The following is a 27,381-nucleotide window of genomic DNA, read 5'->3' on the forward strand; positions in this document are numbered from 1 at the left end:
TACTTAGAACCCCCAAACATTATATATTGTTTTTTTTCTAAACACCCTCGAGAATAGAAATGGTGGTCATTGCAATACTTTTTTTCACACCGTATTTGCGCAGCGGTCTTACAAGCGCACTTTTTTTTGGAAAAAATTCACTTTTTTGAATAAAAAAAAAAAAAAATAAGACAACAGTAAAGTTATCTTAATTTTTTTTATATTGTGAAAGATAATGTTACGCTGAGTAAATTGATACCCAACATGTCATGCTTCAAAATTGCGCCCGCTCGTGGAATGGCCTCACACTTTTACCCTTAAAAATCTCTATAGGCAACGTTTAAAAAATTCTACAGGTTGCATGTTTTGAGTTACAGAGGAGGTCTAGGGCTAGAATTATTGCACTCACTCTAACGATTGCGGAGGCACCTCACGCGTGGTTTGACCACCGTTTTCATATGCAGGCGCTACTCACGTATGCGTTCGCTTCTGCGCGAGAGCTCGTCGGGACGGGGCGCTTTAAAAAAAAAATTTTTTTTTTCCTTATTTATTTTACTTGATTTTATTTATTTTTTCACTGTTTTAAAAAACAATAAAAGTGTCACATCCCTTGTAATAGAAAAAAAAAGCATGACAGGTCCTCTTAAATATGAGATCTGGGGTCAAAAAGACCTCAGATCTCATATTTGGACTTAAAAAAAAAAATAAATTGTCATTTGAAAAAATGACAACAGAAAAATGTGCCTTTAAGACGTATGGGCGGAAGTGAAGTTTTGACGTCGCTTCCGCCCGGCTATAGTATGGAGACGGGTGAGGGCCATCTTCCTCTCACTCGTCTCCATACACAGACACTGACAGGTCCCGATCGCCTCTGCCGACGGCTCCGGTAAGTGGCGGGGGGCACGGGACATCAGCGGGAGGGGAGGTGGCACCTCTCCCGCCGCCGATAACGGGGATCTCGCTGCGAATCCGCCGCAGAGACCACCATTATCGTAAACAGAACCGCCGGCTCTAAAGATGGATACCTCGGTTGTGGCAGCAGCTGCTGCAGTTACTGAGATATCCATCTTCAAACTGCCGACATATATGTACATGAGGCGGTAGGTAAGTGGTTTAAAAGAGCGAACAAAAGTCCTGGATGGCTTAACCCCAATGTAAAAATGCATATAAAAGTAAAAGAGAAGGCCTTAAAAAAAAATACAAGGTTGAGGGATCATCATCAGCATTCAAACTTTATAAAGAATGCAACAAGAAGTGTGAGGGTGCAAGTAGGGCGGCTAAGATAGAACACAAAAGACACTTAGAGGAGGAGAGCAAAAAAAAAAAAAATCCCAAGAAATTCTTGATGTATGTAAACAGTAAAAAAGGGAGAACAGACCATATTGGCCCCATAAAGAATGAGGAAGGACATCAGGTTACAAAGGATGGGGAGATGCAAAGGTATTGAATTTATTCTTCTCCTCAGTCTTCACGAGTGAATCGGGGACTTCAGTAAGCAAAACTGCAGTGTTTATCCTCGTGACACATCACAGGAAGCACCCTCATGGCTAACAGAGGACAGAATTAGAAAACTAGGAAACTTAACATTAATAAATCACTGGGACCAGATGGCCTGCACTTGTACTTAGGAAACTCAGTCAAGTAATTGCCAGACTATTGTTCCTAATTTTTACTGACAGTCTACTGCCGGGAATTGTACCAGCGGATTGAAGAAAAGCCAATGTAGCACCAATATTAAAAAAGGGCCCAAAATACATCCCTGGGAATTAGAGACCAGTTAGCCTAACATCGATAGTATGCAAGCTCTAGGAGGGGGTAATAAGGGACTATATACAAGATTTTAGTAATGAAAACAGTATCATTAGCAGTAATCAGCAAGGATTAATGAAGAATCTTTCTTGCCAAACCAATCTATTAACCTTCTATGAGAAGGTGAGTTGCCATCTAGATAAAGGAAGGCCCGTAGACGTGGTGTATCTGGGATTTTGCAAAAGCATTTGACACAGTTCCCCATAAACGTTTACTGTACAAAATAAAGTCCGTTGGCATGGACCATAGGGTGAGTACATGGATTGAAAACTGGCTACAAGGGCAAGTTCAGAGGGTGGTGATAAATTGAGAATACTCGGAATGGTCAGGGGTGAGTAGTGGGGTCCCACAGGGTTCTGTGCTGGGACCAATGCTATTTATTTTTGTTCATAAACAACCTGGAGGATGGGGTAAACAGTTCAATCTCTGTATTTGCAGACAATACTAAGCTAAGTAAGGCAGCTACTAAGCTAAGTAACTTGTCCACAGGTTATGGAAACCTTGCCAGAAGATCTGAACTAATTAACCACTTAAGGACCAGCCTCGTTTTGGAATTTAGGTGTTTAAAAATGTGCCTTTAAGACGTATGGGCGGAAGTGACGTTTTGATGTCGCTTCCGTCCAGCATTGTCATGGAGAAGAGAGGGCGCCATCTTAGCCTCACTCGTCTCCAGGCACAGCACTGAGAAGGACGCGATCGCCTCCGCCGCTACCGACAGCTCCGGTAAACAGCAGAGGGCACCAACCTTTATTTACAAAGAAATACGTCCCCACCAGCCGGACTTGTGCAACCAGGCCGGCCTACCCCAAATACGCTGCCCTTTCAATGCTGCTTTGCAAGCCGAGATTAAAGATATCAGCACCTACTTCTGAAAGGTGGACCCCATCCTGCCTATAAAGACCTGGGATGCCCCCTTCCAGATCCACGTGCCTATAGGAAAATCCCCCCAAAAGTGGCATAAATTTTGCCAACGCCCGATTGACCCTCTGCCTCATCTTCTCCATTACTTTGGAAAACGGGGAAGACAGCCAAGCGAAACGGGGAACAATTTCTGAAAATACAATGATCGTACCCGGGGAAGTCAAATGGAACCTATACAAATCCTGTTTAATCATAAATAAAAGGTCTAAAGTACAAACTGAACCCAAATCATTGCCTCCTAGATGGACTATCAAAATTGAAGGCGGTGGCCAAACCTGATGTAACTGAGACAAATGAAAAAATAAATGTTGCCACCGCAAACCTCTTATTCCTTTCCAATACAGATTGAAGGATTCCAGCATTAACGATAGGTTGACAGAATACCTGCATTGAGCCGCACGTTTCCGAGCCCAATATATGTATGAGTGGCCCAGAATCCAAAAACAATGCTGAAAACCTGGAAAATTAAAGTGACAGGTTAGTTCTGATATATCGCTTAAAACAGTTTGACCTCCACCTTCCCAAACCCATTATGGTTTTGGCTGGCAACCCCTTTTCAGCAGCGTCAGACGCTGCCCCTATTCTGAATGAATGTGAGGAAAACTTGAAATCTTGTAAACCCAATTTCCCAAGACCGCGTTTCAGAACATAAGCAAATTGGTACCTAGTTAAAGGAGACTGGTCCCAATGACTGAGAAAATGAGTCGCTCCCGCCGGACGTGCAGCGAGGAAACCGGTAACTAGCGCCACCGGACAAACTGAGGCGTCACTCCATGCTGACACTGTCACCCATTCCCCCCGCCCCAGCTGGTCAGTTTTTGACCGTCTCAGAAAAACCTGTACGCGACCGTGGTCAACTAGCACATGCTCTGACCACAAACCCAAGGAGCTCAGCTTGGATCCAGGAAGCAGGTCAGAAACCCGAAAGGCACCAAAATAAAACAACACAAAAGTTACTTTAAACAGCAAAGCCTCATAGCCGCTAAAACATACCCCCATCGTGGCATCGCACAAGCGCCTAAGCAGAGATAAACCAATAGGACGCCTGTCATCCGGGACAAAAGTTGATCTTCGATAGCCTTTCAAGGCCTGCTTTACCAGGAAAAAACTAGAGCAGGACGGGAGACCCCTCATCCTTAAGAAAAATGATACTCCCGCCAGGGTCTTGGCCAGAGAACCATAAGAGGGCTGGCCTTCCATTAGAAAAGCCAAAAAGGCCAAAACAGCCTGCTCCTCGGGAGACTCCCAATCAAAACCCGCATTTCCAGCGAATAGCATCCACTTCCTCCAAGCCGTGGAGTAGTCTGCCCACGTACGGGAAGAAACTGAGCATTTAACGGCATCCATCACTCTCGTTAAATTAGCTCCCACAAATACGCCGGGCATTGCGTTCCTTCCGCGTCCGCCCCACAGCTCCAATGCGATCCCCAAATTGGCGCAAAACCCATGGAGCCAGCCGCGTCAGTGAACAGACGAAAATCAGGAGCAAAGATAAAATCTGATTGAAAAAAGGAACGCCCGTTAAATGTCGCCAAAAAATCAGCCCACACTACCAAATCATCTTTGAGGGAAGCCGTTAAACGGATGTGAGCAAAAGGAGATTTCAAACCTGCAGTTGCCATGTACAACCTCCTAGAAAAAATCCTCCCAACTGGCATGATTTTCCCAGCAAAGGCCAGGAGACCTAATAATGACTGCATCTCCTTCAATAACACCTTACGTCTCCGCAAAAATACTGCAATAAGGTTCTTCATCTTGTCTACCTTAGCCTGCGGCAAACTAAATTCTTCCACCTTGGTATTGATCAAAATACCCAAAAACTCCTTGGAAGTTGCAGGATAACAAGTTTTCTCGGCAGCCAGAGGAACCCCAAAATGTTCTGTAACAACCACAAATAACTGCAGAAGGCGAGAACAGATGTCAGAATTTGCGTGAGCCGATAAATAAAAAATCATCTAGGTAGTGTGCAATCGAATCCTGACCAGACTCAAAACACATAACCCAATGAATGAAAGTAGAAAAAGTTTCAAAATAAGTACAAGACAAAGAACATCCCATAGGAAGACATTTGTCAAAAAAATAAAACCCGTCAAAATACTGTAAAAACCCAAAGAACTGAAAGCTGCCGGGGCAATGGGTAAGAGCCTGAAAGCCGACTTCACATCGGCTTTTGCCAACAATGCCCCCCGGCTGCATGCTTTAATTTTGCCCACTGCTTCATCAAAAGTCGCATAAGCGACTGAACACAGCGAATCGTCAATCTCGTCATTCAACGAGCCATCTTTCGGGAAAGAAAGATGCTGTATTAAACTAAATGAATTCAGTTCCCTCTTGGGGACACACCTAGCGGTGAGATGCGAAAATCGCTAAAAGGGGGAAATTTAAACGGCCCAACCATGCGACCTTCTGCAATTTCTTTGGAAACTTTTTCCCTCACTACTTCAGGAAACTGCCTAACTGACCTCAGATTATCCACAATAGTACAACCAGAGCCAGTAAAAGGAGGAAGAGGAAAACCCAAAGAAAACCCTTCAGTTAGTAAAAGCGCTTTCACCCTGTTTGGGTATAGATCCAGCCAAGGGCGCATGTTTTCCAGCCTCACTGGCGTGCAGGCTCTTAGGAAAAATATTGCGCTGAGACGGGACCCCCACCGCTGTTTTCTTAAAAGATTTCACCACAGGATGGGGCCCCGCGCAAAAAGAGCACTCATGTCTATACTTACAAGAAGTATTAAAACGACACTGACTCTCATTGAATGAAAAACACCACCCCCTGCGATACCCTGGGGAAACCTGAGTACCCGGATTAGCAGGGAACTGCCGCATACTAGGCGCTCTCTGAGGCAAGATTAAATTAAGCCATAGGCCCACGTCTTTCATTCCCCATTTCAAAGATGGGTGGACTGCTAGCTTCTGGCGAAAAGACTCGTCATAAGCGTACCAGCCCAGACCTCCAAAATTCTTGTAAGCCTCCAAGACGTGGTCCAAGTGCTGAAACAAGCCCCCGCTCAATTCCGGGTGCTTCTCGACCAGAACACTCGCAAAAACAAAAAATGCCTGTAACCAATTATTAAACGATCGTGGTACCGTTCTGCGCCTATCTTCCTCCTGCTCCCCTTTTTTATCTGATTTCAAATTAAATTCTTTTGCAGTGGGAAGAAGAGATAAAACTTCCACAAAATCTCCCCACCAGATTTTTTCTTTAACCGCCGAAGGGAGATGGTACCCCATAGGAGAAATTTCACAAGGCATAACCCCTTTTAAACACGCTTCAGGGACTGACAAGATATCCCTAACAGGAGTGTGCATGTGTGCATCCCCCATGTGTGTACTGCCTGACTGACTGACACAGGAGCAGGGACATTTACAGGTGCAGAAATAAAGCTAGCAGAGTCAGACCCAGAGGGGGAGACAGTCAGAGAAGGAGGAAGAATAGGAGAGGCAATACCAGCAGCAGAGAGAGCATGAGAGATAGCCGACAGGTAACCCAATATATCATTCACAGTGGATGTTTGTAACTCACCCTGCCCAGCTGATGACACCTCCCCCGCTGGGACACTCATGCTTGTCTGTGGGCTGTGAAAAAGTGCACCTGGGACCAGGTCACTCTGAGGAGCCGACCGCTGAGGAGTAGCTGTTGCTTGAGAGCCTGCAGCAGACACAGGCAGCTCCGTCCTCTCCTGTCGTTCTTCTCGTGGCGCCGAATGTCCTCTTCCCCTCCTCCTGGCTGGCGACTGAGTGCAGGTCCGCCTCTTCTGTCCCGACCGTCTCCCGGGCACCGTCGCCATGCTTCCCCTCTCTTCTGCACGCGCCCGGCGGCTTGTTCTTCTCCTCCTCCGGCCATCAGACGCTCCGGAGGGACGCTCCGCCTTGCTCTTCTGAGGTGAGGGCTGGACTGGCTGAGCCTCTCTCACCTCTGCGTTCTGCTGACCGTCCTCTGTGACAGACAGCGGCAGGCAGCGGCGCATCCATTCCTCTCCGCCCTGGCTCTCTGCTCTCTCCACAAAAGCCCTCACAAGATCTTCCATCCGCACCACTCACAAATGATAGGAAAGAGAACCGTTTAAATGGTAAGTCAGTCACTCTTTGCTCTCCAGGTCAGGCTGCAGTTTCTGCTCTTCCAGGTCCAGCTGCTGCAAGAGGAAGTACAGACCCTCAGCAGCCCCTTTTATCACTTCTCCCAGGAATACCAGAACCTTCCCTAGGATCCGATTGGGCCACCTGCAACTCAGGTATGCATTTAAAGGCACAGCACACTAAATACCTGCTAACCTAAACTATCACCAGGGCTGGGTGACGTCCCAAAAAAGGGGGCTCTAATGGTGCGCCCCCTTTTAAGTATTCTCTGTTTCAGTCAAGGGGCATGACTGAAAAAGGTCTGCTGACCAGCTCACGATCAGCACTTTGAGCCAATGGCTGAGAGTGCTGACCGGAGTGTTCTGGCCATCCCCCTGTCAGAACACAATAGCACAGCAGGGAAAATCGCTGTACTAAAGTTGGGTAGTTAGTACAGCGGCTCCTCTGGAGCTGTCAATTTTTTTCATGCAGCCCTGCTGTTTGGGTATTCAGACAGCTGCATGTACCAACTATCAGAAAAAAAATAACTATCAGAAGGAGATTCATCCATCTAGACTGTTTAACATAGATGTAGGCATGTGCGGTTCGTTTAGTTCTGAATTAATATTCGGACACATTTTTTGTTATTCGGAGATTCGGATATATCCGAATTACAATATAAACAAATTTTACCGAATGCCCCCAAATAACGTAACGAAATTCGTCCGAATTTCGGAAATTTGGACTGAAATTTGAATCGAATTTTACATTGAACTCCAGTCGAATTCTAACTACACATATTGCTGAAATCAAAGACTGTGTGTGTTACTAGACTAGAGTACCATTTTGAAACAATGCTGTTTTTGTTAAGCCAAAGATGATTTAAAGAGTCATTGTATTCATTTGATGAAGATTTTTCTTCTGTTCACTTTGCTGCATTTAAATCAAATCAAAAACAATATAACATTTTTGTTTCCAACAATTCGAAAATGTATCCATTTGAACGTTTCGAATAGAAAAAAAAAAAAAAATGACCAGGCAATTTTTTGTGATTCGGCACTGCATCGCTTTAACTGACAATTGCGCGGTCGTGCGACGCTGTACCCAAACAAAATTGACATCCTTTTCTCCCACAAATAGAGCTTTCTTTTTGGAATTTGATCGCCTTTGCGTTTTTTATTTCTTGCGCTATAAACAAAAGAAGAGCGACAATTTTGAAAAACAAAAAAAAAAAAAACCCACACACACAATATCTTTTACTTTTTGCTATAATAAATATCCCACATTTTTATCCAATTTTTTTTTTTCCTCAGTATAGACCGATATGTATTCTTCTACATATTTTTGGTAAAAAAATAAATAAATCGCAATAAGCGTATATTGATTGGTTTGCGCAAAAGTAATAGTGTCTATAAAATAGGGGATAGATTTATGGCATTTTTATTATTATTTTTTTTTTTACTAGTAATGGCGACGATCTGCGATTTTTATCGGACTGCAACATTATGGCGGGCACATTAGACACTTTTGACACATTCTTGAAACCATTGACAATTATACAGCGATCAGTGCTATAAAAATACACAGAATACTGTGTAAATGTCACTGGCAGGGAAGGGGTTAACACTAGGGGGCGATCAAGGGGTTAATTGTGTTCCCTCACTGTGTGTTCTAACTGTTGGGGAAGTGGGACTGACTAGGAGGAGAGAGAGATCTGTGTTCATACATAGTATGAACACACGATCTGTCTCCTCTCCCCTGACAGAACCAGGATCTGTGTGCTTACACACACAGATCCCGGTTCTCGCTCTGTCACGACCGATCACGGGAGCCTGGCGGTCATCACGCCCGCCGGGCACTCGCATCGTGGTTGGGCACATGCTGCAGGCGCGCGCTCCCCTAGTAACCAAAAGGCGAAGCGACGCAACAACGTTGTTTCACCCAGCCGTGCCATTCTGACGCAGTAAAACTGTGGCGGCTAGTCAGAAAGCGGTTAACGAATCGAAACAAAACTCATTTTTTGGTCACGCTCATGTCTACATGGATTGGGAAATCTATGAATTCCTCTTGTTCAGCCCAAATTTGTATATGGTATGTATGGCTAACTTTACAGGAAATAAAGCTCTGCACTGAAAAGGGCGGGAGAAAATCCAGTAGGCCACAGGATCTTCTTAAAAGAATTTGCTGTATATGTTCACCCTCTTTTAAGATTACTGTGGGATGCATGCAGTGTTTAGGATCTCCCTACTTTTTAGTCAGAGAAAAGATTTTTAAACCTCCTCTAGTGGGAGACTCCGTCAGTGTTCTCCACTCTGACTCTTCTTGGTGCACCCACATAGTATGTGTGTGTCCATTGACACACACAGCATGGCTCAGCATTGGATCGATCCAGGAGTGAGGTAAGTGTTTAGGTAGGTGGGGGAAACAAATGTTAAAACCTTTTTTAACTTAATGCAAAGGATGCATTAAAGTAAAAAAGTTTTAACTCTAGAAACACCTTAAAATCAATCACATTTATGTGCAATAAATCAGATCACAGGTTATCAACACTAGTTTATAACTTGAAAATTGTATTTCTCCTGAACTTGCTTGCGTGTTGGGTGAGGCATAAGACAAAAAGATAGCCGCTATACAGCATTACTATACAGTCTGTATGGAGAGATATAGAGATTATATATTATATATATCGGAAAGTATTCAGACCCCCTTACATTTTTCACTCTTTGTTATATTGCAGCCATTTGCTAAAATCATTTAAGTTCATTTTTTTCCCACATGTACACACAGCACCCCATATTGACAGAAAAACACAGAATTGTTGACATTTTTGCAGATTATTAAAAAAAAAAAAAAATTGAAATATCACATGGTCCTAAGTATTCAGACCCTTTGCTCAGTATTTAGTAGAAGCACCCTTTTGATCTAATACAGCCATGAGTCTTTTTGGGAAAGATGTAACAAGTTTTTCACACCTGGATTTGGGGATCCTCTGCCATTCCTCCTTGCAGATCCTCTCCAGTTCTGTCAGGTTGGATGGTAAATGTTGGTGGACAGCCATTTTTAGGTCTCTCCAGAGATACTCAATTGGGTTTAAGTCAGGGCTCTGGCTGGGCCATTCAAGAACAGTCACGGAGTTGTTGTGAAGCCATTCCTTCGTTAATTTTAGCTTAGGGTCATTGTCTTGTTGGAAGGTAAACCTTCGGCCCAGTCTGAGGTCCTGAGCACTCTGGAGAAGGTTTTCGGCCAGGATATCCCTGTACCTGGCCGCATTCATCTTTCCCTCAATTGCAACCAGTCGTCCTGTCCCTGCAGCTGAAAAACACCCCCACTGCATGATGCTGCCACCACCATGCTTCACTGTTGGGACTGTATTGGACAGGTGATGAGCAGTGCCTGGTTTTCTCCACACATACCGCTTAGAATTAAGGCCAAAAAGTTCTATCTTGGTCTCATCAGACCAAAGCATCTTATTTCTCACCATCTTGGAGTTCTTCAGGTGTTTTTTAGAAAACTCCATGCGGGCTTTCATGTGTCTTGCACTGAGGCCACTCTGCCATAAAGCCCCGACTGGTGGAGGGCTGCAGTGATAGTTGACTTTCTACAACTTTCTCCTATCTCCCGACTGCATCTCTGGAGCTCAGGCACAGTGATCTTTGGGTTCTTCTTTACCTCTCTCACCAAGGCTCTTCTCCCCCGATAGCTCAGTTTGGCCGGACGGCCAGCTCTAGGAAGGGTTCTGGTCGTCCCAAACGTCTTCCATTTAAGGATTATGGAGGCCACTGTGCTCTTAGGAACCTTAAAGCGGAGTTCCACCCTAAAGTGAAACTTCCGCTCATCGGATTCCTCCCCCCCTCCGGTGTCACAATTGGCACCTTTCAGGGGGGAGGGGGGTGCAGATACCTGTATAATACAGGTATCTGCACCCACTTCCGGGTATAGCTAGCCGCAGACTCCCCGCCCACCCCCGTTGTGTTGTGGGAAATACACAGTTCCCACAACACAACGGGGACCAGTATAGACGCGCAGCGCGACTCGCGCATGCGCAGTAGGGAACGGGCAGTGAAGCCGCGACGCTTCACTTCCTGATTCCCTCAGTGAGAATGGCGACAGCAGCACCCGAGGACCGAGGGACGGTTCGGTCTCGGGTGCCGACATCGCTGGACCCCGGGACAGGTAAGTGTCCTTATTTTAAAAGTCAGCAGCTGCAGTATTTGCAGCTGCTGACATCTAAATTTTTTTTTTTTTTTTTCACGAAACTCCGCTTTAAGTGCAACAGAAATTTTTTTTGTAACCTTGGCCAGATCTGTGCCTTGCCAGAATTCTGTCTCTGAGCTCTTCAGGCAGTTCCTTTGACCTTGTGATTCTCATTTGCTCTGACATGCACTGTGAGCTGTAAGGGCTTATATACACAGGTTTGTGGCTTTCCTAATAAAGTCCAATCAGTATAATCAAACACAGCTGGACTCAAATGAAGGTGTAGAACCATCTCAAGGATGATCAGAAGAAATGGACAGCACCTGAGTTAAATATATGAGTGTCACAGCAAAGGGTCTGAATACTTAGGACCATGTGATATTTCAGTTTTTCTTTTTTAATAAATCTGTAAAAATGTCAACAATTCTGTGTTTTTCTGTCAATATGGGGTGCTGTGTGTACATTAATGAGGGAAAAAAAATGAACTTAAATGATTTTAGCAAATGGCTGCAGTATAATATATATATATATATTTTATCTCTATATCTCTCCATACAGACTGTATAGCGGCTATCTTTTTGTCTTATGCCTCACCCAACACGCAAGTTCAGGAGAAATACAATTTTCAAGTTATAAACTAGTGTTGATAACCTGTGATAAAGATTACTTATCAGTGCAAGCCCAACCAAGTGACACTGCGTGTGAATCATCTGACAGTCAGTGTTGAATGTCACATACACAATCGTGTCCCAAAGGAAACATATTACATTTTAATAATAAGAATGTGGCAGATTAAGGTACAATCCTCAATACCTAAAAGATATTGGGGGTTATTTACTAAAGGAAAATCCACTTTGCACTGCAAGTGCACTTGAAAGTAAAGCTGCTGTAGAGCTGAGGGGGACATGCAAGGAAAATAAAAAACAGCATTTTAGCTTGCACATTATTGGATGATAAAATCAGCAGAGCTTCCCCTCATTTCAGATCTACCCCTTAGATTTAGAGCGACTGCACTTCCAAGTGCACTTTCAAGTTCACTTGCAGTGCAAAGTGGATTTGCCTTTCGTAAATAACCCCCATTGCGTGTCCCTTTAAAGCTCCTATCATTTTCTATGGTTCTTTACCAAAATAGTCCATGCACCAAAAAAATTTACCTGACCCATACACCTTCCTGCCCAGACCAATTTTCAGCTTTCAGCGCTGTTGCAGTTTGAATGACAATTGCGCGGTCATCCATCACTGTACCCAAACAGAATGTTTTATTTATGATTGGACACGGCTGATCACGTGGTAAAGAGTCTTAGTCAGAGACTCTTTACCTAGATTGGAGTTGCAGTGTGTCAGACTGACACACCGCAACAGCAATCGCCTCGATGCGCGCCCCCGGGGGCACGCAGTGGCTTAATATCCTGATCACGTCATATGACGTCCGGTCAGGATATTGAAACCACTTTGCCGCCATCATTTTGCTATATGGTGGGCGGCAAGTGGTTAAAGTGGCTGTAAACCTCAGACATGCAATACGGACAAAACATATCTCTGTATTGTGTGTTGCTGTCCCAATCCAGAGCACTCAGTGTCATTTCTGTCCGCTGCTTTGTTCTTCTATTATCAGCATTTGCTTCTGACAAGTTTTCCTGACACCAAGAGAAATATGGTGGGAGGGCACAACCTGTGATTGGCAGCCTCAACTCTGTACCTGTGTTCTGTGTGAAGAGGGGTGTGTTCCTTCCCTCCAATCAGCTCTCAATGCACTACTCACTGATGTAACTTCAGCTCTCCCTGCTTTTCAGAGTTGAGAGATCTTGTGTAAATTTTGCACTTTGAATGGCTGTAGAGGAAAGATGGCTGTAGTGACACAGGTACAACTGATGTAGGGAGATTTGTTTCATCTTGGAGTATCACTTGAGGCCAGTCACTTCACTGGGTATAGGTAAGGGTTTACAACCACTTCAGGGGTCACGTAACCTGTTTACTGTGTAAGTACACCCGTCACATTTTGTAAATATTTTATTATATCTTTTCATGTGACAACACTGAAGAAATGACACTTTGCTACAATGTAAAGTAGTGAGTGTACAGCTTGTATAATAGTGTAAATTTGCTGTCCCCTCAAAATAATTCAACACACAGCCATTAATATCTAATATTTCTAACACACAGCATAGGTATACCTAAAATTACAACCCAAAACACATTTTGCTACTTAGTATGTTGATTCACATATGAGAAGTAGCCAATGCATGGTTCATCCTGTCCTACAGATGGCTAATAGCCAGTTTGAGCATGGATCATGGCAGCATGAAGTTGTACCCCGAGAGGAATGGGGGGGGGGGGGCGAAGAAGGAAAGAAAGAAAGAGGGATGGAGGGACAGCAGGCCCAGATCCTACACCACAATAGAAATGTGTGTATTCCAGAAAGTTTAACAATCAGCAGATAAAGATACTCCAAACACCCGATGTTGGTGCTTCAATCATCACGGCACCATGGTTGTTATGGTGTCAGGATGATTGAAGCGCATTATTACTTATATTACATTGTAATATAAAATGAAATAGTTCATCTCACCATAATGCAGAGGGAGCCCTAAGTGTGTCACTTACCACCGTCGCCTGCCTCCAGATGCAGCATGTCACTTGGCTCACTTGTCACCATATGCAGTTTGAGTCACTTGTCAGCACAGATGCAGTACGCTCGTCACCACAGATACAGCGCACTTATCACCACAGATACAGCGCTCATTTGTAACCACAGATACAGCTTGTCACCACAAATGCAGCTCACTTGACACCACAGATACAGCACGTTACTTGTCACTACAGATACAGCGTGTCACCACAGATACAGGGCACTTGTCACCACAGATACAGCTTGTCCCCCCCTTACACATGAGGAATACCTCCTTACAAATCAGAGTGCCCCCCTTCTTACACATCAGAGCCTTCCATTATACATTAGGGTCCACATTACATTTCAGGTGTGCCTCCCATCAAGACTATCTATTTACATATTTGGTCTCTGCGCCATTTACAGAAAAGCCCAGCTCTCGTGGAAACCGAAGGGAAGAAAAAAAAGAGGCAGAGCCTGGGTGGCAATGAAAGCAGCTGCCAATAGAAATGGAGGAGCTTCATTTCTATTGGCAGCCACTTCCATTGCTACCCAGGCTCCGCCTCTTTCTATGGGGGCACCTGAGCAGGCTCCCTCCTGAACTGCTACCCTGTGTCTCCATTCAGACAATGGCTGTAAATGACAGCACGGCTCCCGCTGCTGTCTCAGCCAATGAGAAGGGAGAGACCCGGGAGAGCAGAGGCTCCTGTGCACAGTGCTGGAGGAAGATCGAGCTCAGGTCAGTATAAGGGGGGCTGCTGCACACAGGTTTTTTACCTTCATGCATAAAAAAACACCATCTACCTTTAGAACCACTTTAACATTACATTAAAAATGAGATTTGAAAATATGTTGACAACTGGAGATGTAACCAGTAAGAATCAGATTTCACCATTTATTTTAGGGGACACATTAAACAAGAATTGTATCAGTTGCTCTGGGGTATCACTGCATTGTGTGCTACTTTTTTCTTGATTTTAGGCTAGATTCACACTGCTGAAATCCAACTTACAGTGTGATTATATGGTGCAACTTGGATGCACTTTGGATGCTACTATGAAGTGCTTTGCATAATCTATGGGGCCAAAATCATGCCGGAATATGCTGCAATCGCACCAAAGTAATACAAGCTCTTTTTCCAAAAACCTGCCGTGCTGAGTTGATGTGAACAGGCACCATTGAAGATAATGCATTTTCCTTTGTCATGCGATCAATCGATTAGCCATAACTTCTGTTCCAATTGATTTGGACTCTACAGTATTTAGATTGGATTTGATCAAACTGAGCCAATGAGTCAAGGCAATAATGTATTGATCATTTTGCATTATTCCACAGCACTGATATACATTGTCCATGAATTCAATAATATTTCAATCATTTAGATTATGCGATTACATTGTGGAGTGATAACTTCCAATAGTAAGGGTGGTTTCACACTGCTGCACTGCAGTTTGACCACAATGACCAAAGATGCAGGATGCAGGAACTTTTGGTGCACCTTCAGAAAATGCACCAAATATATATATAAGTCTATGGGAAACTGTGGGTACACTGCAATGCATAACTTAGGGCGGTTCACACTGCCAAGCTACGGTTTAGCCACAACTCGGCTGTGTAAACCACCCTAGGTTATGATTGTATCTATGACTCTATCTTAGAGAGTTAGTTCACCTTTACAAAAAAATGCCCATGCAGGTAAGGGGTGTTTGTAGATAAAAACAAGCTGTGCAGCTCTGACTAAAGTTGAATAATACCCTTGCTATAGATGTAGGCAATTTACATACCTCCCGAAGCCTGACTGGAATACTCCCAGGATGTTGATGGACATTGTTAAGTGAGGACTTTTCGTTACTGCTCACTTCCTCTATCACTAGGGTTGCCACTTTTTCTTCAGGCCAAACCCGAACACTTTAGCGGCACACCGCAATTTTTTTTTTTTTTTTTTTTTTAGTATACACTATCGCATAATAGACCTGGGGACACCTTTGGGTGCTCCAAAGAGAATAAAAATGCAGCACGCCTGGTGCCCCCTCGCCCTCCTGTCAGTCCCTGTTCCAAGCTACATTCATGTCTAAATACCGAGTCTGGGTTTCAGGGGAACTGAAACCCAGACTCGTTTCAAAACCCGGACTGCCCAGGTGAATCCCAGACAGGTGGCAACCCTATCTATCACAGGCATGAGATTTTTCTCTGATTCAAACCCTTCACATGAGCTCTCTTTCTCTCTCCTGATGTAGTAGCTCTGGGCTCAGCATTTGAGAGCTCACTCCAGTGACGGAGGAGGCAAGCAGTAATGACTAGGCCACATTTAGCAACGTCCTCGAAGTATTTCAGTCACGCTTCAAGAGGTATGTAACTGGCCTACACCTATAGCAAGGGCATTATTCAACGTTATTCAGAGCTGCACAATTTGTTTTTGTTTTTATCTACAGATGCACCTTATCTGCATAGGCAGACTTTTCTAAGGGTGAACAAACCCTTAAGCCCCCATTCATGACAACTGCCTCCCGGCCCGTTAAATGTTCTAAATGCCAGGAGGCGGGCATTCATGTCATGTGACCGCTGTGGCTGTCACAGTGGTCAGATGATCGGAAAGCTCCCAAAGGCAAGTATGCATCAGAAGCTTACCAGTTCGCGCTGGCTACCATGCTGGGAGCGTGCAGGGGGCACATGTTCAGCACGGTGAGTTGTTTTAACAGGGCCGCATGATGTTAAGGCCCACCCGACAAGTGGCTGCATATATGCGTGCAGCTGGCGTCAAGCGGTTAACTATTCCTTGAAATCCGTTTTTCGATCCATGTTGCATTGAATGAGTTGTTAGATAGATAGATAGATACAAAAATATTTTTTTTTTTTCCCCATGGTCTAGTGGTCTTGTGCGGTGGACTGTTCCTGACGTCATCACACCCATAGACCTGCTCTGGACATGAAACTGTCAGGAACAGTCCACCGCTGGATCGTGGGGTAGCACCATTTGCCGGTGGAGCGGAGGATTAGGCGAGTATACAGCTTTCTCCTCTAACCTGGACAAAACCAGCAGCTAACCCATGCACTGCAGACAGCCTGACTGCATGGGGAAATTTTTATTTTTTTATTTTTTTTCGGGGAGTTGGTCTTTAACCACTTACGGACCGGAGCGCCCATCGTGGAAATAAGTCACCAATGTGACATTATATACTATTGTTATGACAGCAGCTAGCTGCCATAACCCCGGTATATTTTTCCATAGTGGGCGATCCTCTTTCACATAAAAGTGGTCCGAGTGGCAGATTTGCCACAAGATCACTTTTATGGGTGCCCGTGCCCCCCCCCCCCCCCCTCCCCCTCCCGCCATTTCCTAGTCCTTTCCGCCACTTACCAGAGAGATCAACAGCAGAAACGATCGGATCTGATGGAGTGATGGGCAGGAAGTCGAGTGAGGGAGACATCAAATGTCACTTCCGCCCTCCAGCCTTAAAGAACCTTTTTTTCTTTTTTTTTATTGCATTTAAGTGTATTGACCCCAGATCTCACATTAAAGAGGCCCTGTCCTGCTTTTTTCAATTACAAGGAATGTTTACCTTGCAATAGGAATAAAAGTGATCAAAATGTTTTATTCTAAAAAGGGACGAAGTCAAAATATTTACATTTTAATTTTTTTAAATAAGAAAAAAAATAAAAATGTAAAAGGGCCCGTCCCTCCGAACTTGTGAGCAGAAGCAAACGCACACGCAAGTCGCGCCCACATATGTAAATGGTGTTCAAACCACACATGTGAGGCATTGCTGTGATCGGTAGAGCGAGAGCAATCATTCTAGCACTAGATCTCCTCTGTAACTCTAGACAGGTAACCTGTAAAAAAATTTAAAGCGTCGCCTATGGAGATTTTTAAGTACCGTAGTTTGTCGCCATTCCACAAGCGTGCGCAATCTTAAAGCATGACATGTTAGGCATCAATTTAGTAAGCATAACATCTTCTTTCACATTATACAAAAAAAATGGTCTAAGGTTATGGTTTTCTTATTTAGAAAATATGTACTTTTTCCCAAAAAATTTTGTTTGTAAGACCACTGCGTATATAGGGTGTGACATAAAAGTATTGCAACAATCTCCATTTTATTCTCTGGGGTCTCTGTTAAAATATATAATGTTTGGGGGTTCTAAGTAATTTTCTAGCAAAAAAAAAAAAATGGATTTTACCTTGTAAACAAATGTCAGAAATAGGCTAATCTTAAAGTGATTGTAAGGGTATTTTTTTTTTTAAATAACAAACATGTCATACTTACCTCCACTGTGCAGCACGTTTTGCACAGAGTGGCCTCGAACCTCTTCTTCTGGGGTCCCCAGGCAGCTCTCGCGGTTCCTCCCTGCATCATATAACCCCCTGGAAGAAGCGCTCTCCCGGGGATTACCTTGCAGGCATGTTTCCGAGTCCAGCATTCGGCGTCCACAGAGGCCGAATGCAGGACTCGGCCCCACCCCCTGGAGCCCGCGTCATTGGATTTGATTGACAGCAGCGGGAGCCAATGGCTGCTCTGCTATCAATCTTTCCAATCAAGAGCTGAGAACCCCGGGCAGAGAGACAGCGCGTCCCCGTCGGGTCAAGTTCCAGGGCTCAGGTAAGTAAAACGGGGGGGGGGCTGGTAGGATGCATTAAGGTGAAAAAACATGAACATTAACAACCACTTTAGGTTGTTGATGTGCATACAGCCACCATAACACTGCTACTGGTGTAAACCTTGCAGTGCATTATCATGCGTTACAAAAAAATCACGTGTGGTTTGAATGCACCATGCAGGAAAAGACGCAGTTATCCTTTAACCCCTTTGCGCGGACCGTACGCAAATTTGCGTTCTCAGATTGAAGGGGTTATACCGGGGTGACAATACAAAAAAAAGGTCACTGCCCCCACCTATAACTGATCTTCACAGCAAGGAGCACTGGAAGGGCAAACGCATGTAAAATAAAACCAAAGAATTTCCAAGCTCAACTTACCAACCAGCCTACGACCAACCGAATTAACCTGCCGTTAAAAACGCATACTGTTAGGCAGGTTAATTCGGTTGGTCGTAGGCTGGTTGGTAAGTTGATCTTGGAAATTCTTTGGTTGTATTTTACATGCGTTTGCCCTTCCAGTACTCCTTGCTGTGAAGACCAGTTATAGGTGGGGGCAGTGACCTTTTTTTGTATTGTTGACATATTCGTCAGGCAACGCACTGACACCTTTGCTGCCATTGTGCAATGTGCTGGGTGTTCAGTGTGCTCCTGCGCCTTTAAGGAGGGTTGGGCTCCCTCCAGTCATCTGCCCTTCATCTATCCATTAGAATACATGTGCTTCCACTGCGGAGACTCTTTAACGTTAGAATTAGGGTCTGCAGCTTATGCACATATTTGCAAATGTGTGCAACTAAACCCCTGTTTTTAACGCATACTGTTAGCCAGGTTAATTCGGTTGGTCGTAGGCTGGTTGGTAAGTTGAGCTTCGAAAATCTTTGGTTTTATTTTACACTTGTTATACCGGGGTGATGCTGGCTTTCTAGTAATAACAACCAATGCAGCTAAAATCCACTCGGCTGTTATCCTAAAGAAGTGGGAGGGGACATCCCCCCCGTCGCTCTTCCCGGGCCTCCTGTCCCACCGGGAGACCTGAGCCACCAGCCGTTGCGTCCACCAGTCTAGGAGGAGACTCATACGAAGACGGATTCGGCTTATATCGGGTCTCCGACGTAAAATCCCGGAAGCCACGTCACTTTCGGTTTACTTGGCTGCCAATGGCGCCAATTTTTAAAAAAATGACAGTATTCAGAATCATTGATTATGGAGATCTGAATACTTTTAAGTGCAAAGGAGGGATTTGGGGTCTTAGTACCTGTAAAGGGACAATGTAATAGAATAAGAAAAAATACTAAATTTTAATCACTTGCCGGCCGCCGATTTACATCCTCACTTTGAGGACAGATATCGCTAGCTGCCATAACCCCAGTATCACCGTGTTCGGCCGGCTACAGGATAAAAGTGGTCTCTGCGGTGGAAAAAGAGGCTTGGTCCTTAAGTGGTTAATAAAGTCAAATGTGTGTGTGTGTGTGTGTGTGTACACACACACAGTGAGGGGGGAAAAAAAAGGCCATACAGTCACCATGGCCCGGTGGGCACTCAGTTGTATACTATAGAACAGGGGTCTCAAACTGGTGGCCCTCCAGCTGTTGCAAAACTACAAGTCCCATGAGGCATTGCAAGGCTGACAGTTACAAGCATGACTCCCACAGGCAGAGGCATGATGGGACTTGTAGTTTCGCAAAAGCTGGAGGGCCACTAGTTTGAGACCCCTGCTATAGAAGTTATTGAAGTATCATTCATTGAGTAGGAGGGATCACAGACCATGTCAGTCACTATCTAGTCACGTTGCGGAGCATTGCCATGGTGATCACATGACTTGCAGGCCGCCAGCACACAGCAGGTTAAACACGCAGGAAGTTCTCTCCCTGTGTTGGGCGGGAACGCGCACGCTGTACTTACGCATTGCGAACTGCTGGAGGGTTGGGAGCCAAACCAGGTGCAGTTTTCCGCCATAGTGCTCCGGTCTCGTCATCACACGGCACTGCCCTCCTACGAGATAACTCCCACTCTCTTACGATACCGACGCGGCTTTTTACTAACAGGCGGATGACCGAGGAAGTCCCTGTGCGCACGCGCAGAACCAGCATGAGCCCATGTGGCAGGATCTGTGACGCGTGTTTTCCTAAGTGAGAAATACAATCCTGTGTACTGGCAGGCATTGGTGCTGTAGGCGGCCCGGTGATCAGGTGTGACTTATTTATTTACTAAAGTCAAAGAATTCAATTACCTACTGGGCACTTTCACCCCCTTCCTGTCCAGGCCAATTTTCAACGCTGTCGCACTTTGAATTACAATTGCACAGTCATGCAACCCTATCCATATCAAATGTATATTTGTTTGAGACAGAGCTTTATTTTGGTGGTATTTGCTAAACAAACAAAATAAGACAAAAAAAAAAAAAAGCTCCAGAAGATTGACCCCCCCGCTTCCTGACCAGGCCATTTTGTGATACGGCACTGCGTTATTTTAACTGACAATTGCACGGTCGTGCGACGCTGTAGCCAAATAAAATTTATGTCCTTTTTTCCCCACAAATAGAGCTTTCTATTGATGGTATTTGATCACCTCTACAGTTTTTATTTTTTGTGCTATAAACAAAAAAAGACCGACAATTTTGAAAAAATAAAACAATATTTTTTACTTTCTGCTATAAATCACATCCAATAAAAATAAAATTTAAAAAATCAGATTCCTTCATTAACCACTTCCGGACTGCCCACGTTATACGTCGGTACTTTGAAGAGGAACGTCGTCGTTATGGCAGTAGCTAGCTGCCATAACCACGGTATCCTCTTCTTCAGAGGGCGGTCCGCTTCAAGATAAAAGTGGTCTCTGTGGCGGATTCGCCACGAGATCGCTTTTATTGGCACCCACTCCCGCCGCACTCCGGTGCCCTCAGCCGCTTACTGGAGCCGTCAGCAGCAGCGGAGGCGATCAGATGTTTCCCCCTGTGTGACATGCAGATGAGTGAGGGGAAGATGGCCCCCACCCATCTCCATATCAATGCAGGGCGGAAGCGAAGTCAAAACGTCACATCCACCCATAGCTCTTAAAGGGCCATTTTTTTTGTATTTTTTAAATGGCAATTTTTTTTTTTTTCAATTGCATTTTAGTGTAAATATGAGATCTGAGGTCTTTTTAACCCCAGATCTCATATTTAAGAGGTCCGGTCATGCTTTTTTTTTTCTATTACAAGGGATGTTTACATTCACTTTTATTGGCACACACCTCCCGCGGCACTCTGGTGCCCTCAGCCACTTACCGGAGCCGTCGGCATATCAGTGCAGGGCGGAAGCGACGTCAAAACGTCACTTCCGCCCACAGCTCTTAAAGGGCCATATTTTTTTTGTATTTTTTTAAATGACAATTTTTTTTTTACCGACCACCGCACGACTATATACGTCCTGACTTTGAAGAGTGATATCTCAGTAATGGCAGCAGGTGCTGCCACAACCGAGGTATCCATCTCTTCAGGCGGCGGTTCGGTTAATGATAATGGTGGTCTCTGCGGCGGATTTGCCGCAAGATCACCATTATCGGCGGCTGTAGAGGGGCCCCCCTCCCGCCGCTCTCCTGCACCCTCCGCCGCTTACCGGAGCCGTCGGCAGCGGCGGAGGCGATAGAGACCTGGCTGTGAATGGAGACGAGTGAGGCTAAGATGGCCCCCACCCGTCTCCATACCATGGCAGGGCGAAGCGACGTCAAAACTTCACTTCCGCCCATACGTCTTAAAGGCACATTTTTCTGTTGTCTTTTTTGACCCCAGATCTTATATTTAAGAGGTCCTGTCATGCTTTTTTTTTTTCTATTACAAGGAATGTTTACATTCCTTGTAATAGGAAAAAAAGTGACACTTTTTTTTTTTTTTTTTTAAAAGAACAGTATAAAAATAAAAGGTAAAATAAGAAAAAAAACTTTTTAAACATGCCCAAGCCCACGTGCAGAAGCGAACGCATACGTGAGTAGCGCAGCTTATGAAAACGGGGTTCAAACCACATATGTGAGGTATCGACGCGATTGGTAGAGCGAGAGCAATAATTCTAGCCCTAGACCTCTTCTGTAATTCAAAACATGCAACCTGTAGAATTTTTTAAACGTCTTCTATGGAGATTTTTAAGGGTAAAAGTTTTTTGCCATTCCACGAGGGCGCAATTTTGAAGCTTGACATGTTGGGTATCAGTTTACTCGGCGTAACATTTATCTTTCACAATATAAAAAAAAAGTTTGGGCTAACTTTACTGTTGTCTTATTTTTTAATGACAGAATATATTGCAACGACTGCCATTTTATTCTCTAGGGCAGTGGTCATCAACCCTGTCCTCAGGGCCCAGTAACAGGCCAGGTTTTATGTATTACCTTGGGGAGATGCAGACTAGAATACTGCAATCACTGAGCAGAAAATGATGTCACCTGTGATGTATTTAAGCTATCTTGCAAACCTGGCCTCTTAGTGGGCCCTGAGGACTGGGTTGATGACTACTGCTCTAGGGTGTTAGGAAAAAAAAAAAGTATGATGTTTGGGGGTTCTAAGTAATTTTCTAGCAAAAAAAAAAACAGTTTTTAACTTGTAAACAACAAATCTCAGAAAGAGGCTCGGTCCTTAACCGCTTCAGCCCCGGAAGATTTTCCCCCCTTCCTGACCAGAGCACTTTTTGCGATTTGGCACTGCGTCGCTTTAACTGACAATTGCGCGGTCGTGCGACGTTGCACCCAAACAAAATTGACGTCCTTTTTTTTCCCACAAATAGAGCTTTCTTTTGGTGGTATTTGATCACCTCTGCGGTTTTTATTTTTTGCGCTATAAACAAAAAAGAGTGACAATTTTGAAAAAAAAAAAACACAATATTTTTTACTTTTTGCTATAATAAATATCCCCCAAAATATATAAAAAAAACCAATTTTTTTTCCTCAGTTTAGGCCGATATGTATTCTTCTACATATTTTTGGTAAAAAAAAAAATCGCAATAAGCGTATATTGATTGGTTTGCGCAAAAGTTATAGCGTCTACAAAATAGGGGATAGTTTTATGGCATTTTTATTATTCTTTTTTTTTTTTTTTTTACTAGTAATGGCGGCGATCTGCCATTTTTATCTGGGCTGCGACATTATGGCGGACACGACGGACAATTTTGACACATTTTTGGAACCATTGGCATTTATACAGCGATCAGTGCTATAAAAAATGCATTGATTACTGTAAAAATGTCACTGGCAGGGAAGAGGTTAACACTAGGGGGCGATCAAGGGGTTAATTGTGTTCCCTAGTGTGTTTGTTCTAACTGAAGGAGGGAGTGGACTGTGTAGGGGAGATGACAGATCACTGTTCATACTCTGTATGAACAGACACTCTGTCTCTTCTCCCCTCAGAGAACCGGAAACTGTGTGTTTACACACACAGATCCCGTTTCTCAGTGTGTCCCAAGCAATCGTGAGAGCTCGTCGGTTATCGCGACCGCCGGGCACTCGCATCGGCTCCGTGGGCGAGCAGGGGGTGCGCATTCACTTTGTAACTGTGTGGGGGGTGCTTTTACTGTGGGAAGACAGAGATCCATGTTCCTGCTTAGCAGAAACACAAGATCTCTATCTTCCCTTGTCACAGAATGGCGATCTGCCTTGTTTACATAGGCAGACCGGCGTTCTGCCTCTGTTGGGAACGATCGGCGGGTCCACCAGACCTGCTGATTGGCTCCCGTGTCCAATCACAGCAGGAGCGGATCGTCGGCAGCGCGCCGCAGACCCGGAAGTGCAAAATCCTGTACCTGTATGTAATTGTGCGCAGAGGAGCCGCTGCCCCGCAATACATGTACGTGGGGCGGTCAGCAAGAGGTTCATTTCTGTTATAAAATCTTCGAGTCATTTTTCTCCTTCACTGCTGTGCACCGACAGGCATCACAGATTGGCAGCACTTATGGACACTGTTAGGGCTGCACTGATCCTCAGGAAACTGAATATCAGTGCCCTTATTATTAGTGTAGATGTCCCCTGTGTGGATTTGCTGGTTATCGGCTTTCCTCTCCCCACACGCTGTCAGCATGAGGAGAGGAACGCTGATAACCGGAAAATACTGTTTACACTGTGATCAGCTGTGATTGGACACACCTGGTCATATGGTGAAGAGCTGCTGTGATTGGCTCTTTACCCTGATTAGTGATCAGCTCAAAGGGGATGCGTAAGGAAGCGAGATCACAGGAAGATGTCCACAGACACCCTCCCGGCAATGTGAGCCAACTCTGTAGCAGTCTTTTGTCTATAGCGTGGGCAGGAAGTGCTTAAAGAATTAAAATTGTTAGCTTATAAATACTGTAGGTGCTGGCTTTAAAGAAATCAGGTACTTTCTAGTGCCTGGGGTCCAGTGTTGTCTTCCTGCCACCAGTTCTTCTTACTGTGAAGGGTCCACAGTGTTGTCAATGTGGATATGGGAGCAGATTGTGACTTTCCGAGGAGTCCCAGCCGGCTCTCCTCCGCATGCTTGAAATCGCAGTTCTGTAGGGGACATGGGCAGGAAGGGTGTTTTGAGGGTAGCCACTCTTGCCTAGGGAATAATGAGGACATGTGAGCGAATATCTGTCAAAAAAAGGTATCCACTCCTAGTGTAAAAAAAAAAAAAGTCAGAAGTGTTAGGGACAACTATTGGAATACACTTGAGTAAATTGGAAGCTCACGCTTTCTGACAAGTAATTTATTTATTTATTGGTAGATGATGTGTAGTTGTGTGTAACACCTGGCAAGTTCCATCTGTGGATTTACTGACATGTTTTACTGCATGAAATATGCCTATCTGCTATATTTTTGTGTGTTATTTTTGTGTACATGTGAAATATTGTCTGTTTCAATATACACTCCACCCTGGTGGCCATGTCTCTTTCCTTCTTTCTATTTCAGTGCTGCAGCCTCAATTAAACTAACATTTACCAGAAGTGACGGAGGCTTAAAAATGCCTCTTCATGGTATTCTATGTGTCAATGCACACAACACATAGGCTTTTAGTGGCATAGGCATTTTCAAGTTGCAAAAAAACCCCAGGGCCAGTGCGGTCTGGATCTGCAGCGTTACAGCTGTAAAAACGGCTGACGTGCCTAAACGTGTGTTAACGCTGTATAAAGCTTTAAGCATTTTAAAGCTGTAGTAATTGGATTTGGGAGTGGAAAATAGAAGAGGACAGAGAAATTCTGCTAAATTCGCATTAACGCCAATGCAAAACGCTTTCCAAAAGCGCATTTTAACAGCCGCTTTTTCCTGGCATCAGTACTGGCTTTGCAGCTCGTTTTTTTTACTGCCCTGTGTGCATGAGGCCTAAAGCGGTAGTAAACCGTGACATGTAAAACAAAACAAAAACATCCCCTGCAAGGCAATGGTATAATGTGCTAGTATGCATCGCATACTAGCACATTTTGAAATACTTACCTTTTGAACAAAGCCCTCCAGCAGTACGTTGTCCTAGCTGGCAGGGATTCCATCTTCCCCTGTTCCTTTTTCTGTGTTTGCAAGCTCCGGCTGTGCGAGTGGCCGGGACCGCAATGATGTCACTCCTGTGCATGCACACCGGAGCCCTCGGCTCCGGCACGGAGCTCTGAAGATCCGGCATGGTATGCCGGGTCTTAAGAGCATATGCGCCAGTGACGTCACCAGCTGCATCCAGTGTGAATACCGTAAGTTTAGGAGATAAGGCTTACCTGTAGGTACAGTAATTATGCTTACCTGTAGGTACAATTTCGAAAAAATAGTTTACTACCGCTTTAAAGGGATAGTTCACCTTTCCAAAAAATCCAATTGCCTATGCAAGGAGTGCCTGTAGATAAAAACAAGCTGTGCAGCTCTGACTAAAATTGAATAATGCTCTTGCTGTAAGTATAGGCCATTTATATACCTTCTGAAGCCTTAGTGGAATACTCCCAGGACGTTGCTAAGTGAGGCCTAGTCATTACTGCTCACCTCCACCATCACAGGAGTGCGCTTTTTCTCTGATTCAAACCCCCTCTAAATGCTTTTTCTCTCCCCGGATGTAGAAGCTCTGAGCTCAGTGTTTGAGCTCTCACTTCTGTAATGGTGGAGGTGATCAGTAATGTCTAGACCTCACTTAGAAACATCCTAACAATGCCCTGGGAGTATTCCAGTCAGGTTTCAGGAGGTATGTTTTCCTGCATCAAAGGTAAGTGGTAATTGGGAATGACTTTTTAAGGGGCATGGGTGAAGTTCCTCTATAAGCTGCCGGCCGACCCAGGAGGGTGGTTGTTTGCTGCCCCCCCCAAAAAAAAAGACAGCCGCCACTGTTTACTGTTTAGTATAGATTGTATAGTATATGTTCAGCTTTATGTCACTAATGAGTCCTTTATTGATAGGGAGTTCGAAAGGAAGAAACTACAGGCACTTGACACTGAACAAATTGGAAGTGTTGAATGCTGAGTTGGTTTTAGGCAGCAAAGCTTGAATGGTTTAAGAGACACGGGTCATTGGAGAGTTTAATATATTAGCTCTTTAACCGCTTGACCTCCGGAAGATTTTATCCTCTTCATGCCTAGACCATTTTTTCCTATTTGGCACTGCGCTACTTTAACTGGTACTCAAATTAAATTTATATAATTTTTTTCCCTCAAATAGAGCTTTCTTTTGGTGGTATTTGATCACCACTGGGTTTTTTTTTTTTTTAATCATACAGTGAGGAAAATAATTATTTGATCCCCTGCAGATTTTGTATGTTTGCCCACTTACAAAGAAATGAAGGGTCTATAAAATTTACCATAGGTGTATTTTAAATGATAGAGACAGAATATCAATCAAAAATCCAGAAAAAACAGATGATACAAATGTTATAAATTGAGTTGCAGTTCAGTGAGTAAAATAAGTATTTGATCCCCAAGCAAAACATGACTTAGTATTTGGTGCAGAAACCCTTGTTGGCAAGCACAGAGGTAAGACATTTCTTGTAGTTGGTTACCAGGTTTTCACACATCTCAGGAGGTTAAAGGGGTTGTAAACCCTCGTGTTTTTTTCACCTTAATGCATCCTGTGCATTAGGGTGAAAAAACTTCTGGCAGTGACTGGCCCCCCAGCCCCCCATTTTACTTACCTGAGCCCCTTCACTCGGCGGGGTCCCGGCTCTTGATTGGATAGATTGATAGCAGCGCATCCATTGGCTCCCGCTGCTGTCAATCAAATCCAATGATGTGGGGGGCGGGGCCGAGTCCAGCAGTTGTTACTATAGACGCAAATGCTGGACTC

General features: G+C 44.4%; 1 protein-coding gene across 1 annotated transcript in view; it reads right to left on the bottom strand.

Annotated features, from left to right (window-relative positions):
* LOC141128805 (cyclic AMP receptor-like protein A) overlaps window positions 1-20,276 on the bottom strand; it is a 1,026,785-nt gene extending 1,006,509 nt beyond the window's left edge. The window contains exon 1 of the mRNA XM_073616335.1: window positions 20,062-20,276. Coding sequence (XP_073472436.1) covers window positions 20,062-20,115 — 54 coding nt within the window. The 5' untranslated portion in view covers window positions 20,116-20,276. The remainder of the gene's footprint in view (window positions 1-20,061) is intronic.
* Between the last annotated feature and the right edge of the window lie 7,105 nt (window positions 20,277-27,381).

The sequence above is a fragment of the Aquarana catesbeiana genome, linkage group LG02, assembly GCF_042186555.1.
Source record: "Aquarana catesbeiana isolate 2022-GZ linkage group LG02, ASM4218655v1, whole genome shotgun sequence".
Lineage (NCBI taxonomy): Eukaryota > Metazoa > Chordata > Amphibia > Anura > Ranidae > Aquarana > Aquarana catesbeiana.